The sequence below is a fragment of the Falco peregrinus genome, chromosome 11 (assembly GCF_023634155.1).
Source record: "Falco peregrinus isolate bFalPer1 chromosome 11, bFalPer1.pri, whole genome shotgun sequence".
NCBI lineage: Eukaryota > Metazoa > Chordata > Aves > Falconiformes > Falconidae > Falco > Falco peregrinus.
In genome coordinates, this window is record NC_073731.1 from 20977773 (window position 1) to 20991011 (window position 13239).

At 35.8% G+C, this 13239-nt stretch overlaps 1 protein-coding gene across 2 annotated transcripts in view; it reads right to left on the bottom strand.

Moving 5' to 3' along the window:
* Positions 1-13239, bottom strand: part of UBR2 (ubiquitin protein ligase E3 component n-recognin 2) — a 60007-nt gene that overhangs the window by 11924 nt on the left and 34844 nt on the right. For both annotated transcript variants that reach the window (XM_055816178.1, XM_055816179.1), the window contains exons 22-37: positions 12836-12888; positions 12477-12579; positions 11867-11915; positions 11354-11508; positions 9286-9388; positions 8411-8520; positions 8123-8203; positions 7174-7355; positions 6328-6527; positions 5377-5470; positions 4467-4628; positions 4005-4102; positions 3713-3785; positions 2695-2843; positions 2422-2477; positions 1901-1997 (exon numbers count right to left, since the gene is read on the bottom strand). In XM_055816178.1, coding sequence (XP_055672153.1) covers positions 1901-1997; positions 2422-2477; positions 2695-2843; positions 3713-3785; positions 4005-4102; positions 4467-4628; positions 5377-5470; positions 6328-6527; positions 7174-7355; positions 8123-8203; positions 8411-8520; positions 9286-9388; positions 11354-11508; positions 11867-11915; positions 12477-12579; positions 12836-12888 — 1765 coding nt within the window. The remainder of the gene's footprint in view (positions 1-1900; positions 1998-2421; positions 2478-2694; positions 2844-3712; positions 3786-4004; positions 4103-4466; positions 4629-5376; positions 5471-6327; positions 6528-7173; positions 7356-8122; positions 8204-8410; positions 8521-9285; positions 9389-11353; positions 11509-11866; positions 11916-12476; positions 12580-12835; positions 12889-13239) is intronic.

Consider the following 13239-nt stretch of genomic DNA (forward strand, 5'->3'; position numbering starts at 1 on the left):
ATATATGAAAAGATTTTAAATGTACTTCAGTTACAAAATGAGAGCCATCTCCTTGGTTTATATGCTTAAAAGTACTTAAAATACAAATGTACCTGTTTTGGCCAGAAAGGTGTGAATTCAACAGTTGTTCAACATTATTGGAAAAGACTCTTGCCTACTTGACTATACTGTTTTGAAATGAAACGAGCTCAAAGTAACACTAACAGAGTAAGTGCTGCCATTCACTACCCTGACAGTGACTGACTTTCATTGCTTAGGTTTCCAGGGGGAGATGAAATGAGACAGTATCTCAAGCTCTGACCCAGAAAAAGCTCAAACACTAGTGACTAAACAGAAACACTAATTGTTGACTGTTGCACAACTGTTCAGAGGAAAACAAATTGCAGAGGTTAACTTCAGAAGGTTCACTAAATTTGCCTCATGTAAGTCATCTGCCTTACAAACTCAAAAATACATTGCTGAAGAGTCTTGAATCCATTTTTTTTGATCTCTAAAAAAACTAGGTATTGGTCTCTCCATCTCTGAAGTGTTCATATTCACAGTAACCACAAAGTATTAACCAACGCACTCCAGCTGACAACAGAAGTTCACACTTAATAAATTTCAAGTACCTCCATCTAAAGCAAACAAAGTGTCTTGAAAATTTAATAACATTTAAAATAACAATCAATGAACAGTTGCAAACTTCTTTACTCCAAGCAGTAAAATCTGATTTACCATAAAAGTTTCAACTGCAGCTGTAAGAATAATTTTACAATGTAGCTACAAGCACTTAAGCTGCCAAGTTTAAAAACACTACTACAGTAAAAAATAGCCTCATCATAACAATTTAAAAATACTTCAGCTGAAGACTGCCTTGCTGGCCAAAAATTAACAGCTGAAGATCTGTGACATTTTGAAGCTATTTCTATTAGCAAACATTTCACCAGCACTCATATTTCAACTGCTTTTACTTTTGTAACCGTATAGCCACAGAACACAACCCAAAAGTGTGAAAGAAACACGGACTCAAGTTTTCAAGAAAACCCAAACCATGCATAACACCATATACTACAAATTTCCAGTCAAACAAGCTAGCAACATTTGCTTTTCTGCTTCACACAGAGAATGGCTCAATCATTACTGCTACAAACTGCCAACCAAGTTCCTCCCCATAAAGCTCCCAACTGTTTGCTGAAGTAGGCAGTATCAATTTACCAGTAATTTCAGTATATTAATTCACTTTGAGAGTTTCCTGTCTCTACTGACTAAATTTAAAATTATTCCATTTTATAGTATCCTTTCAAAATAGTCCTCTCATGGATAATTACTGTATTACGCTGAACTTCAGACTTCTCACCTATATCTACAAATGTTTTACACTTGGAACATTTTGGCTGATCTCATTAAAATTCTCAACTAATACATGACATTACATAGTAAGTCCTGTCTTACCACAAATCCTAGTTTTCAAAGACAGGGAAGTTTGAAGATATATTACAGTCCTCTGCAAAGACCCTATTTCCTTTCAAAACTATATTGTTACATTTCCTCCTTTTTGAGGTTCCAGCCTATCGTTTTTCTTCTGTGAAGGACCATGCTTCCTTCTCCTTTGCTCTAGGTATCTTTCTCAAAGCAGTAATATAAATGCTGGGAAGAGTCAACAGAACTCCTCTGGAGCAAAATACGCGTGGTTCTCTTGAAATGTATCTTAGAACTGCAGATCAAAAGAAACACCTTTTTTTCCCCACAGTTATGACAAAATACGTATAGGTACAGATGGGAAAATACTGGCTCTTGGTCTATTACTTAAAACCAGTACATAAAACAATACTCTCGTAATCAAGACTAACTATCTTCCTGTAAGCATTTTTCTGTATCTGTATCTTTGAAAAAAAACCAGCATAAGGTGGTGACTTACATGCTAAGAGAGTACAAAAGTGACCCTGTACTGCTGAAAGAGATGAAACTGTCCAGTGAGCTGCTGCAAATCTTGTTAATGATGTAAGGCAGTCATCCTTTAAAAACAAAGAAAAAGAGACACTGCCACAGTTAACAAAATTCCTCAATATGAAAAGGTCTTTTGACTTACAGCATTCTTTTTAGGCTCCTCAGCTGTAGTTTATGGGAGCAGTTTGAGTGTCTACATTATGACAGATGTTTATGTTTATGCAAATATAGGAGTTACCTTTGGTATTCTTGACTGTTACCATAAGAAACCCTGGCCTTACTAAAATATGCATTTATAGGAAAAAAAAAAGTAATAGTTTTGCTAAATTTGATTTTTCAATAGGTTAATAATTAGATACTAATTGACTAAACTGTGGGATCCAACAAATAAAACTATCAGATAATCATAACTTAGTATTTAGATATTCTGCATTAAAGCATAATTCCCTCTTTTTCCATTGATTCAGAGAGAAACTGCTACTTCATCCTTACCTGTCGACAAGGTAAATGACCAAATAACGGTTTATCTTCATCAGCTAAAATTCGTTCTGGAAAAAAAAAAAAACAACCCCCCCAAAATATTTCAATGCTGTGAATTTAACCGAATTCTGAAATGCACATACAAATGCGCAAAGACGTGTAGATGTGCCACTGAGGGACACAGTTTAGTTGTGGACTTGGCAGTGCTAAGTTAACAGTTAACCTTAAAAGGGCTTCTCCAACCTAAACAATTCTATGACTCCATGAAAATGAATACATTAGTACCTATAGTCTGTATCGTGTAAGCACAGCTTCCCCAGCACATTATAGGTACACGTGGATCTTCTTCATTTGGATGAACCTTCAATCCTACTTTGTACGTAGCTGTACCAAAAGTTGTCAACATTTCTTTTATGCTCTCAGAATAAGGGTTCCTGAAACAAAGAAAACAGTATCACTAATTCATTATTTTCTCCACTGGCAGCATACTACTTTTAATGATGAGCATTCACCCCAACAGCTGAACACCTGGTTTCTTAAAATTTGAGAACTTCAGAATCTTTCTTTGAATCTGGTATTCTGTAACCTCTTTTCTGTGACAGATACACTCCCAATTATTTTTTGAGTAGTTGACAGGAACCAATCACATTTCTTAGTGTTAAGAATATCCAGTCTTCAAAGATAATATAGTTAAGGCTAAATTAAAAGAAATGTGTGTGACTGACAGAAAAAACCTGTCATCAGCTGGGACAGGCGTCTTGCATTCTTGTGTGCAGCTGGCAGACAATGTCTGTACCATGTAATGAATTTTATTACTTTCTCCTCAATGAAGAAAGGATAGACTCAAATATAAGCCCACTGTAATAGCTGAAATTACACATCAGCATACTCTCTATTTCATAGCCTTTCTTCATGTTTTACTTGTAGTGCTGAGTTACAATGATGAACCCTTCACACAGTTACAAGTAATAGGGAAACAAAGCTTAATCCTGATGTCAAAATTTATACAACTGCAGCACATTTATACAACTTTATACAATTTTACAATTATAAAATTTTATACAATTTATACAACTCTGCACATCCACTTACCACATCCACCTCTGAAATTCTACTGCATTATTTACTACTTGTGGGTTGGACTTCAATGGTACCATAAAAATAGGATCAACTTTTCTAATTAAAGGAAAATTTATGTATTTGTCTTAATTGTTGCGACCTTATAGCACAGAAGTCACATTCTATTTTCACGTTATTATTTATTGATGAATTTTTAATGATTTATGAAGATGTAAATACATACTTCGGTTTGAAATCTGGTCTAAATCCTTCCGGTAATTGCAGCTGATCCATTTTTTCCAAATTACCAGAATTGTCTGTACAAACAAGAACAGAACACTGATTATTCACCAATACATAATTTTTGTATTATAAAAAGGTGCAGGAACGCATCACCAGAAACTGAAATTCCAAGCTGTTCTCACCGCTTTTGCCACCATCTCTCAACTCCACTGTGGCAGAACCAAAATAGTTGGTCTTTTCTATTAATATTATAACATTTTCACATACAAATTTACACATTTCTTCAGACTTACTTGCACAGTCTTCATCTCGAAGTAAATACAGCACTTTTATTTGCTGGGATATTGTTTTGATCCACTGAGTTAAGTTTGGTTGTCCTGAAAAGTCTAACCTGTCCAAAAATATATGTAAACAAAATACATACATTAGTTACAAACAAACTATATACAGAATTCATATTTCATTGGCATTCCATGTACTTCCATTTCTCAATATGCTCTTTCTCTGCTGTCCATATATTCCTCTATGTTCAGTTCTTTTCCTGCAGGTCCTACACTTTACTGCCCTTTCACACTCTAAATTTCGTACTATACAATAACCAAGGAAGGTCCACAAATGAAAATATGCAGATGGGCAATCCATTTGAGATTATCAAAAAAGAAGATAATAAACATTTTGAAAGGGGTTTTTGGGGTGTGGTTTGTTGGGGATTTTGGTTTTTACATTTACTGAGAACATTTACAAAGCAAACAGACCTGTTAAACAAAACTCTCGGTGGAGGAAGCAGAGGAATAACGGTGTTGCTTAAGCATTCACAAAGTGGGCAAAGGAATTCACCATTTTCTACATCGTAACTTGTGTGTACTCGTAATCTTTGTTGTCTTCGCTGCTCTTTTGCTTGGACAGCATCAAAATACCTTTAGGAAAGAGCAAGATATTAGCAGCAAATTATTAAAGCACTGTTTAACATACAAATTCATCAGTTCTCCTGAAAACACCATTTTGCCTTTTCCCGGATATACATCAGAGAATGATCTGAAGGAAAAAGCTCTACCCTCTGATTGAAAGTATTACTAACTGCAGGCTATCCCCAGTTTTTGGCAGCCAAAATCCCCCAAAGTGCTGAAGTTGACTGAGCTATTAAAAACGTGGTTAAGTCTGAGCTGTAGCAACTTCCGTTTAGGAAAAGAGGTATAGAGGAAGTTAAAGGATTAAAAAAAATATTCTTTAGTTTCACATAGAGGTGCCGTAAGCGTTATCCATGTGCATATTCCATTACAGGCCACAACACAGCAGCAACTGGAAAACCTGGTGGCTGATCTCCAAATCCTATATGAAAAGGAACCGAATTCACTGCTTTACTAAACGTAACTGCTATTCCAGAAGCCTCTGAGATGGTTTAGCACACACCCAACGATGACCCAAAAATGGTCTGAAAACAGGCATCTAAGGACATTTCTAGGAGTTAACAGCAACCACACGGGACTGTACATGAGCTACACAAGAAGATGAATAACACATCTTCAGTGAGCAGCGATATCAAAGACCACATACGAAATTTAAGTTTACTACACAGTAGTAATTTGGTCATTAAAATTAGTGCAATTAAGCAAACTGATGGCATGACATGCTATTTGGACTAAAAACTTAAATATGGGTTTTTACCTTTGCCAACAATGAGCATGCATAATATGTCCACAGCTACCAGTGTGTGTTCCGCATGACAGATCTGGGTGCATGAACAACGGGTCATACTTTTCTGTATTTAAAGTAAAACAAAACAGCCTTCAAATAAACATTTATCAAAAGAATTAACTGCACGTCAATGTTACTGCATTTGCATAATTATTAAACTTTATCACAGAAGCATAACTCATTTAATGAAGTATACTGCTAATCCACAACTTAAACTGTTCAGATCGTTTACAAATATCATGCAATTTTGTTTTGAGCATGTGTACCATACTGAGACTTCAAATCAAACTTTCAGAGGTACTGGGCCCTGGCAAAAGTCCCCAAGAACTACCCGCAGGAGTAGGTTCAGTACCATTAAACAATGACTCTAAGAGCATTAACCTTCAGAGCGAGAGTGCAAAACGATTCAGTGCAGAAATTTTCTATGTGTTTACATATATAGAATCAAGATAAACCTTTGTAACAGTGCTACAGGTCACCGTGATGTGTTTAACAAAACTACCTAAATCTCAGCATTTTTTTTATTATCATTAAGAGGCATTTCAGATTATGTACCTGAGAGGAAAGAAACGTGTATCTCGTGCTTTTACAGCCCTACATCAACACCTCCTCTCTCTATAATGTTACGAGTGTAGTTTAAGAACAAACACCTCTGCTAAGGGTTTTTTAATAGTTACAAATAATTTGTCATAAATGGCTGGCAGAACATTTAAATAATGCCTTGCAGTGATTTTACACTATTTAGAACACACATTTCTATCTCACTAGAAGTATGGGAGTTTCACCACTGATTACAATGAAGTCATTCACAATTATACAATTAACGTAAGAGGGTGACACCATTTCAAAAGAAAGCATGCAGTTGTTACAGTGACTCCCAACATTCATTTAATATTAAAGACAACTATGAACACTACTTACCAGGGTCTGGAGTAATTTTGTTTCTATTTTTAGACAACACAGTTGATCGCTGAATAAATGCTGCCAAGACCATAGCCCTGCTGTCCACTTTAACTTCTTGTTCCTCCTGACACAATATACACATAACAACCTGTCTGTGTTCAGCTACTCTAGTTTGCTCTGGTCCCAAGGCTGTGAGTTTTGCATCTGAAATTACAGGGCTAGAATATTCAAAGAATACTGGTGAGCAAATTATTTGAAAAACATTACAAATCAGATTATGATTTAAATGTGATTAATGAGCTTTCTAGCTTTATTATAATTGCTTTCTCGACAACAACCAGTTTTGGCATTCATACAATCCCTGTGTCCCCAGAAATAGACAGTATTTTCCTGAAAAAAATCATACCTCACAGTAGTATTGCCCACTCCAGTTTAACACAGAAACTACATCTGCAACTCTCCATCATCATCTACTTCCTCCCCAAAATCATTAGCATGCTTCAATTCGTATTTCCACCTACAAGCAGATTTTCTTGGAGATCCTGAACAGACGTATAATCAACTAGTTCCAATTCACTACATTTAATAGCATAGTCTCTTCATTGTTATTAAAAATTTACTGGATGATTTTAAACAGGCAAATAATTTTTTTGTTTATGTTGAACACGATGAGGGAGGAATCAATATTTATCCCACCATCTTGTCAGAAAGAGGGAGGAAAGAATTCCATTACTGCTGCTTTTTTGGTCTCAAAAACTTACAAATAGTTTTCCATCAAGACTAAAAAAAGTGCTTTTTTAAGCAGTATCAATAGGACAGTCTCATGTAAAAGTTAAAGGAAAAAATTGAATGAGATTCCTTTACCTATTTTCATGTACTCTGGAGGTTGAAGTATCTAGCTCCTCCAAAGTTTGCTGAAAGAGTTCTTTGTTTTCGTTAATGAAGTGCCGTTGCATCTCAGACATCTGGGCCATGATCTTTTCCCTGCGCAATCTGGCAATCTCAGCTTTTCGCTTCCTTTCAGCTTTGTCTTTATCACGTGAACTCTGAAATTGTATTGTTCACTCAGTCATTATCAAAATCTTGTTGCAACAGACAATTTATTTTAGCAAGTGTTATCTGTAACTGATACTAACCTCCAAACAAGGAAAATCTCATAAAAAGAAAAAAGCAAAGTCTACCAAAAAGCTATTTTTGTGCCCTCTTTAGCTCCTGTTCAATGCCAGGTAGAACTGCAGAACCAGAAAGGTACCTCTCCCACTCAACCTTTAATTGTATTTTGTATTTCTCTTCCCTTTGAGCATTCATAAGAAAAAAAGGTGATTGACAGGTCTCATCTCTAGTGCTGCTCTTCCTCTGTACTACCCATGTTCCTTAATGTACCAGTGCTCCAAGGTCTTTGTGTGGTACCTAGAACGTCATGTCAAGCTAAGAAGACTGGCAGAGCCTATCTGGAATGACCTGCATGGTCAAAATACATAGATACCATTTGTTTAACAAGTTTCCATGGAGTCTGAAATTACGGGAAGAGCAGAATCATTAAATGCTGTGATCAATACTATGAACCATTCTAAGGAGTCAACTTGCAAAAGATTTGGAGACTACAATATACAAAGCAAAGAAAAACAGTCCACGGACTCTCCCAATAGGTCTTTCAAACAAATAGGTATGACCTATAAGCTGTGAGAACAGCATTTCAGAAATCACCGATGTTTCCCATCTTTGATTTAAAGCTGCAATTAAAAATATAGTCCTTTGTTTGTCACAACCCAGACCTGTTCCAGATCAGCTAACTGTTACAGCTTGCTTTTACCTCCTCCATAATATTTCCTTCTGTCTCGGCCACAGGACTTGTAGAAGAGCTTTCTCTGAGTTTCTTAATAGTATTAAAAGTCTGTAAGAAAAAAAACCCAACACTTAATTTGTTTGCGACGTGAATATTACTATGTACACTATAATGCTGGACAGATAACTCAGTGTTGGATTCTAGAAGAGGGAAAAAAAGTAGGTAACACAAATCAACATGGGAAATCATCACAATATAACTACAGTTTAAAAAAAATATTCTATGATTTTCAACAATTACATTAAATAGATTTACCTTCAATATCCATCTGATCATGTCTTTGTGTACTTCCAGATGAGGTGCATTTTGCAGTGTTTCTAGCATAGCTAGTATACTAGGGGAATTATTGGGTGCCTCTCCTGGTCCTGAGAAAAAAATTTATGTAGACAATTGACTATACTGTTACCTGGCAAACTAATCATTCACTAACATTAAAACCAACACAAATCAAGAAATAAGACTTTTATATGTTCAGCAGCTGAAAAATTCCTTCACCAAATAGGCACAATATGCAACTTTCCCTCCTCAGCAAACATTTTCATGAGTACACTCTAAACCCTGGGAAGTCAGAGGAAATATTCTTAAAAGTCTTGCTCGTTGACTATATTTTCTTACAAGACAAAAGCACTGTATGTGCTCCCTGGCTGTTTTCATCTTGGGAGCTGCCATGTAGAACTTCCAGTATTTTATTTCCAACCTATTTGACACGGAAGAATCATACCTTCCGTGTCTCAGCAAAACTAGAGGCACTAGTCAGAGGATACAAAGGAAAGTCAAGATTGGAAGTCCCTTTAAGAACACAACTATGGATTTTGCAACTATAGCATCTGATCATGTATCGTGATCATCACCAGCACTCTTTGTTGAGACACTACTTAAAAGATACTAAGAATCAGATTTACCAGGAATTACTCAACTTTTGGATTTCTCCTCTGGAAAAGGCCTTTAGTATTGTTACTATCATAGAATCTACACATATGTAAAGCTTATAAGTACATTCAACTTGGTAAAATTTTGATGGATAAACAAATACAACCTTCCAGTAAAGACTGTTTCAAAATAATAAAATATGAAATACTGGCATTTTCAGTTGCTTAAAATTTGCTATACATTTGAAAAGAAAGGCATACTTGATATTTTCTGAGTGAAGGTAAATGTTACAACGTTCTCCTCACTGAGATTCTCTAGATGTTGTTTTTCTTCTTGTAGTGCCATTCCAAGCAAATGCAAAACCTAGGTAAAAGTTATAAATTTTAGTTCTTTCCTTAAATACTTCATATACTTCTTTATACAGTTTGGGTAAATCACTAAGAGACAAGCAAGTCATATAGTAAAATTATAAAATAAGAATATATGTGAAGTTATTTCTACATGCATAATTCCAAAGATGGATTACAAAGGAGTAACAGCGTTTGTTTACAAATGCTTGAAACTTTGCCAGATAAACACATTATATCACTTATATCTTTCTGTTTGCTGTCCTTTCTAGTGAGCGAGATGTTTGTGCTTCTTAGCTTTCTCCCTAGCAAATGCACGTTGATATCGCAAGTCTCTGGACAGAAGCATGATGCACACTTTAAATCCTTTTTTACATACAAAATTTAATGGAAAAAAAGTTAACATTATTAAACTAAACTTACTCTAAACTCTAGCAACATATTTTAAAACAGTGTTAGCTTTTAGGTCAGTAAAAAGATGTAATCTCCTTGAAGTTAAAAATTGAAATTACCCTATTTGGCACTGAAATAGTCTGAATGGCATTTTAAATCTGAAATGCTTAAATCTTAGTGGTGACCTCTGTCAAGCTGTATCAACCACTTTGCCACCTCATACAAATTGGCAGGATGCTCTAGATAAAAAGCATTAGTGAATGCCTGGAATCAACACTGAAACCTGTGTAAGGAGAAAAGATAATCGCCAGAAAATCTGTAGCACAACTGGAATGCAACAGGGTAAGTATCTACAATAGTGGTGAAACCTGATCTGAGTCTTGGAAGCTTTTAAAAATTGTTTTAATAAGTAACAGTCAATTTTTCCTCACACTACCATATCTATCTAACAAGGTCTCATCAGGTATGGGCCACCTCTTCCAGATGTCTCGTATCAACTTTTGTGTGGCACTTCCAAGACAAGAGTGGTTGACTGGGGAAAGATGCAGTCCAATTGCATGGCACCAGTGAATACAAAATGCCATGAGCTTCTGAGCAAGTGATAGATTCCTAATGACTCGCACATGTTTGAGAACAACACAAAAGGTACTCAGCTGGCTGAGCATGTTTTAGTTCAGTTTCAGAAAAATAAAAATAAAATCTTACTCTATTCAACCAGTTATTCCAAAGCCTAGTACTCTCACATTACCTAAATGTAACTACATTCTTCAATTTTTGCGGCGATATGTAATACTGATACACTGTTCCGTTTTCAACTTTGTGTTATACAGAATTGCTAATGTTAAACTTAGCTATAAAAAGTAATAAACAGTAAGACTGAATGTCAAAAAAATTAATACTCAGTTTCAAAGCTGGTGTTTCACTGCAAAATGTTATTTAAAAATCTATCAATATTTTCGAAAAGTTTGGATTTGGACACTAAACCAACAACCCTGACCAGTATGAGCAGCCCTTTGACAGCAGTTCACCACGTACTTCTGCACACTCCAAAAAGTTACCTTCATTGAGAACAAAATCTACAGTAACCCTCCAGGTTTCTAACAATCATTATAAACAGTGAGGAACAAACAGCTCAGTTGAGTTTCCCAGAACAGATACATTTTCATGTTAGAAAATTATTTTCTGTATTTTATGATTTTTTCTAGTAACTTAGTCTAAACTGAAAGTAAGCAATGTCAAGAAAAAAGCTGACATGCTTTATCTGAACATGCAACAACTCAGATAAACTGGTTCTATACCACAATAAACACAAACTATTTCCACCAATTCAAGCAGAATTCTTCCCTCTTGTGTGCATCCCATTAGAAATTCACTTCTGTCCTCCACTGATTTTTAAAAATATATTGCATTGGAGACAGAGGGGTTTCCGTAACCTTGTCTAACAGAAAACACCATTTATTTCTTATTCAGAGTATTCTGGATACGTTAGATACCAAGTACACAACCCAAATCTATAAAACCACATTAAAATGCTAAAATACATATTCTTTCCTTTAACATAAGCATAATTTTAAATAAGGAGACATACCCTTTGCAGCATGGACTCTGACCAGGCATAGCCATTGTGTTCTACTGCCCACTGCAGTATAGTTCCCATAATGCACAGCATGACGTCAGATTGCAAAATATTAACCAGACTTGCAAAAAGTGGGCAGAAAGGAGGAAGAACTGGCGGTGGAAGTGCTGAAAGGGAAATTATGTGTTTGACATTTCAGCATCTCTAAAATTTGCAACACCCATATAAAATGGCCAACTTTCAAACAGCTTAACCCAAGACAGTACACAGCTGCTTGGCGAGCAGTATCACAGGTAACAGGCTGCAACATTCAACACGGCTGGCATGTAACAGGAAAGCCAAAGGAATAAGCTGTTCAGAAGGCTGGTTCCACAATAGATCAGATTCCTACCTATAACCAGGGAAACGTAAGGGAAACTGCTACATTTTCAACCGATTTCTGGCTAGCCCCAAAAGAGGATATTAGTCTGTCAGGGCAATACACAGTTTGATAGGTGCTTCCCATCTTCTCTCAAAGAAAAATACCTGTATCTTCTCTGTTCTGTCTTTTCAGCTTTCTTTGTGCTTCCTCTGCCTGAAATAGAAGAATGAGGCCAATGTTACCCAAAAGCTGTACAAACATAAACCCAATAAAAAAGCACTGATGCTTTGTTATATTGTTACTGTTCTTTTCCCTTCTTCCCAGCCTTCAATAAAACAAGAAAGCTTCCATGCCTTTTCAGTTTGTCTTACATTCTACTTGTAAAGTAGGGCATGCATCTTCAAAATTAATCTTTCATCTTGAGCCACCTTGGATTCTTTTTCTAACATAAAACTGTAAGACAAGTCTGAGCTAAAGTGGCAATTTCCATAAAGGTAAGCAAAAATACAGATTGTTTGAATATTTTCAGTCAAATAAGATGTAAGGGAACACGCAGACAAGCTCTTCAAGGCCCACTGATTTCAACAGCTCTGTATAGGACATGGGATCTGGTGGCACAGAAGTCACTGCAAAATCTTGGCTGAATTTTGTTAACATTCTCAAATATGTTGACTTTAGAAGTTAACTCTTAACCAGCTGATAATACTTCTTCACAAAATTAAACTTTGGAAGAAAGACACAAAACAAACCCCAAGAAGTTAAATTACTAGTTACCTTTGACTGCTCTGCCCTGGAAAAGTGATAGAAATACAGATTGAAGTTCCTGGTGCACTCTGGTTTCAATTCATAGAGCCCTCTGCCTGTTAATCCAGGTTTCCTACCAAAAAAAACAACCAAAACCCCCAAAACTTATGTTTATTGCTTATTAAATTCCGAGCATAAATGGTTAACTAGAACAGCTAAAAAACTATTCAATGGGTATTCTAGAAATCAAATAAGTGACAGTATTAAGAATGATGCACATGAATAAAGCCATGGGAACACACCATGATGCAGCCCCCTTTATTCTCTCATTTTCACTAATACAGATTTTCCATTTTTAAGCTGAAATATTAGAATAAAGGGAAACATACTTGAAGCATGCCACTTCTTCAATCACACTTTCCATTCCCGTCTCTCTGTTTTCCTACATTGAGTAAAAAGGCAAGACACTGTGTTACTGTAGTTCTTCGAATAAACACATTCAAATATCATACAACACTAGATACACATGTGAAACAAATGTAGTACAAAGTCATTATACTGGCACTCAAGAGAACGCTAAAGAACGGAACATAAAGATACATTCAGGACTATCACCTCTGCAAAAAATATTTTTACAAAATCATGATGCCACCCCAAAATTTGGATTTTCAAATTGTTCAAGTTTGAAGTATTTAGAACACTGAAAATGTGGAATTTGTCCCTGCCCATGGCATGGGGTTGGAACCAGGTGATCTTTAAGGTCCCTCCCAATCCATACCACTCCATGATTTCA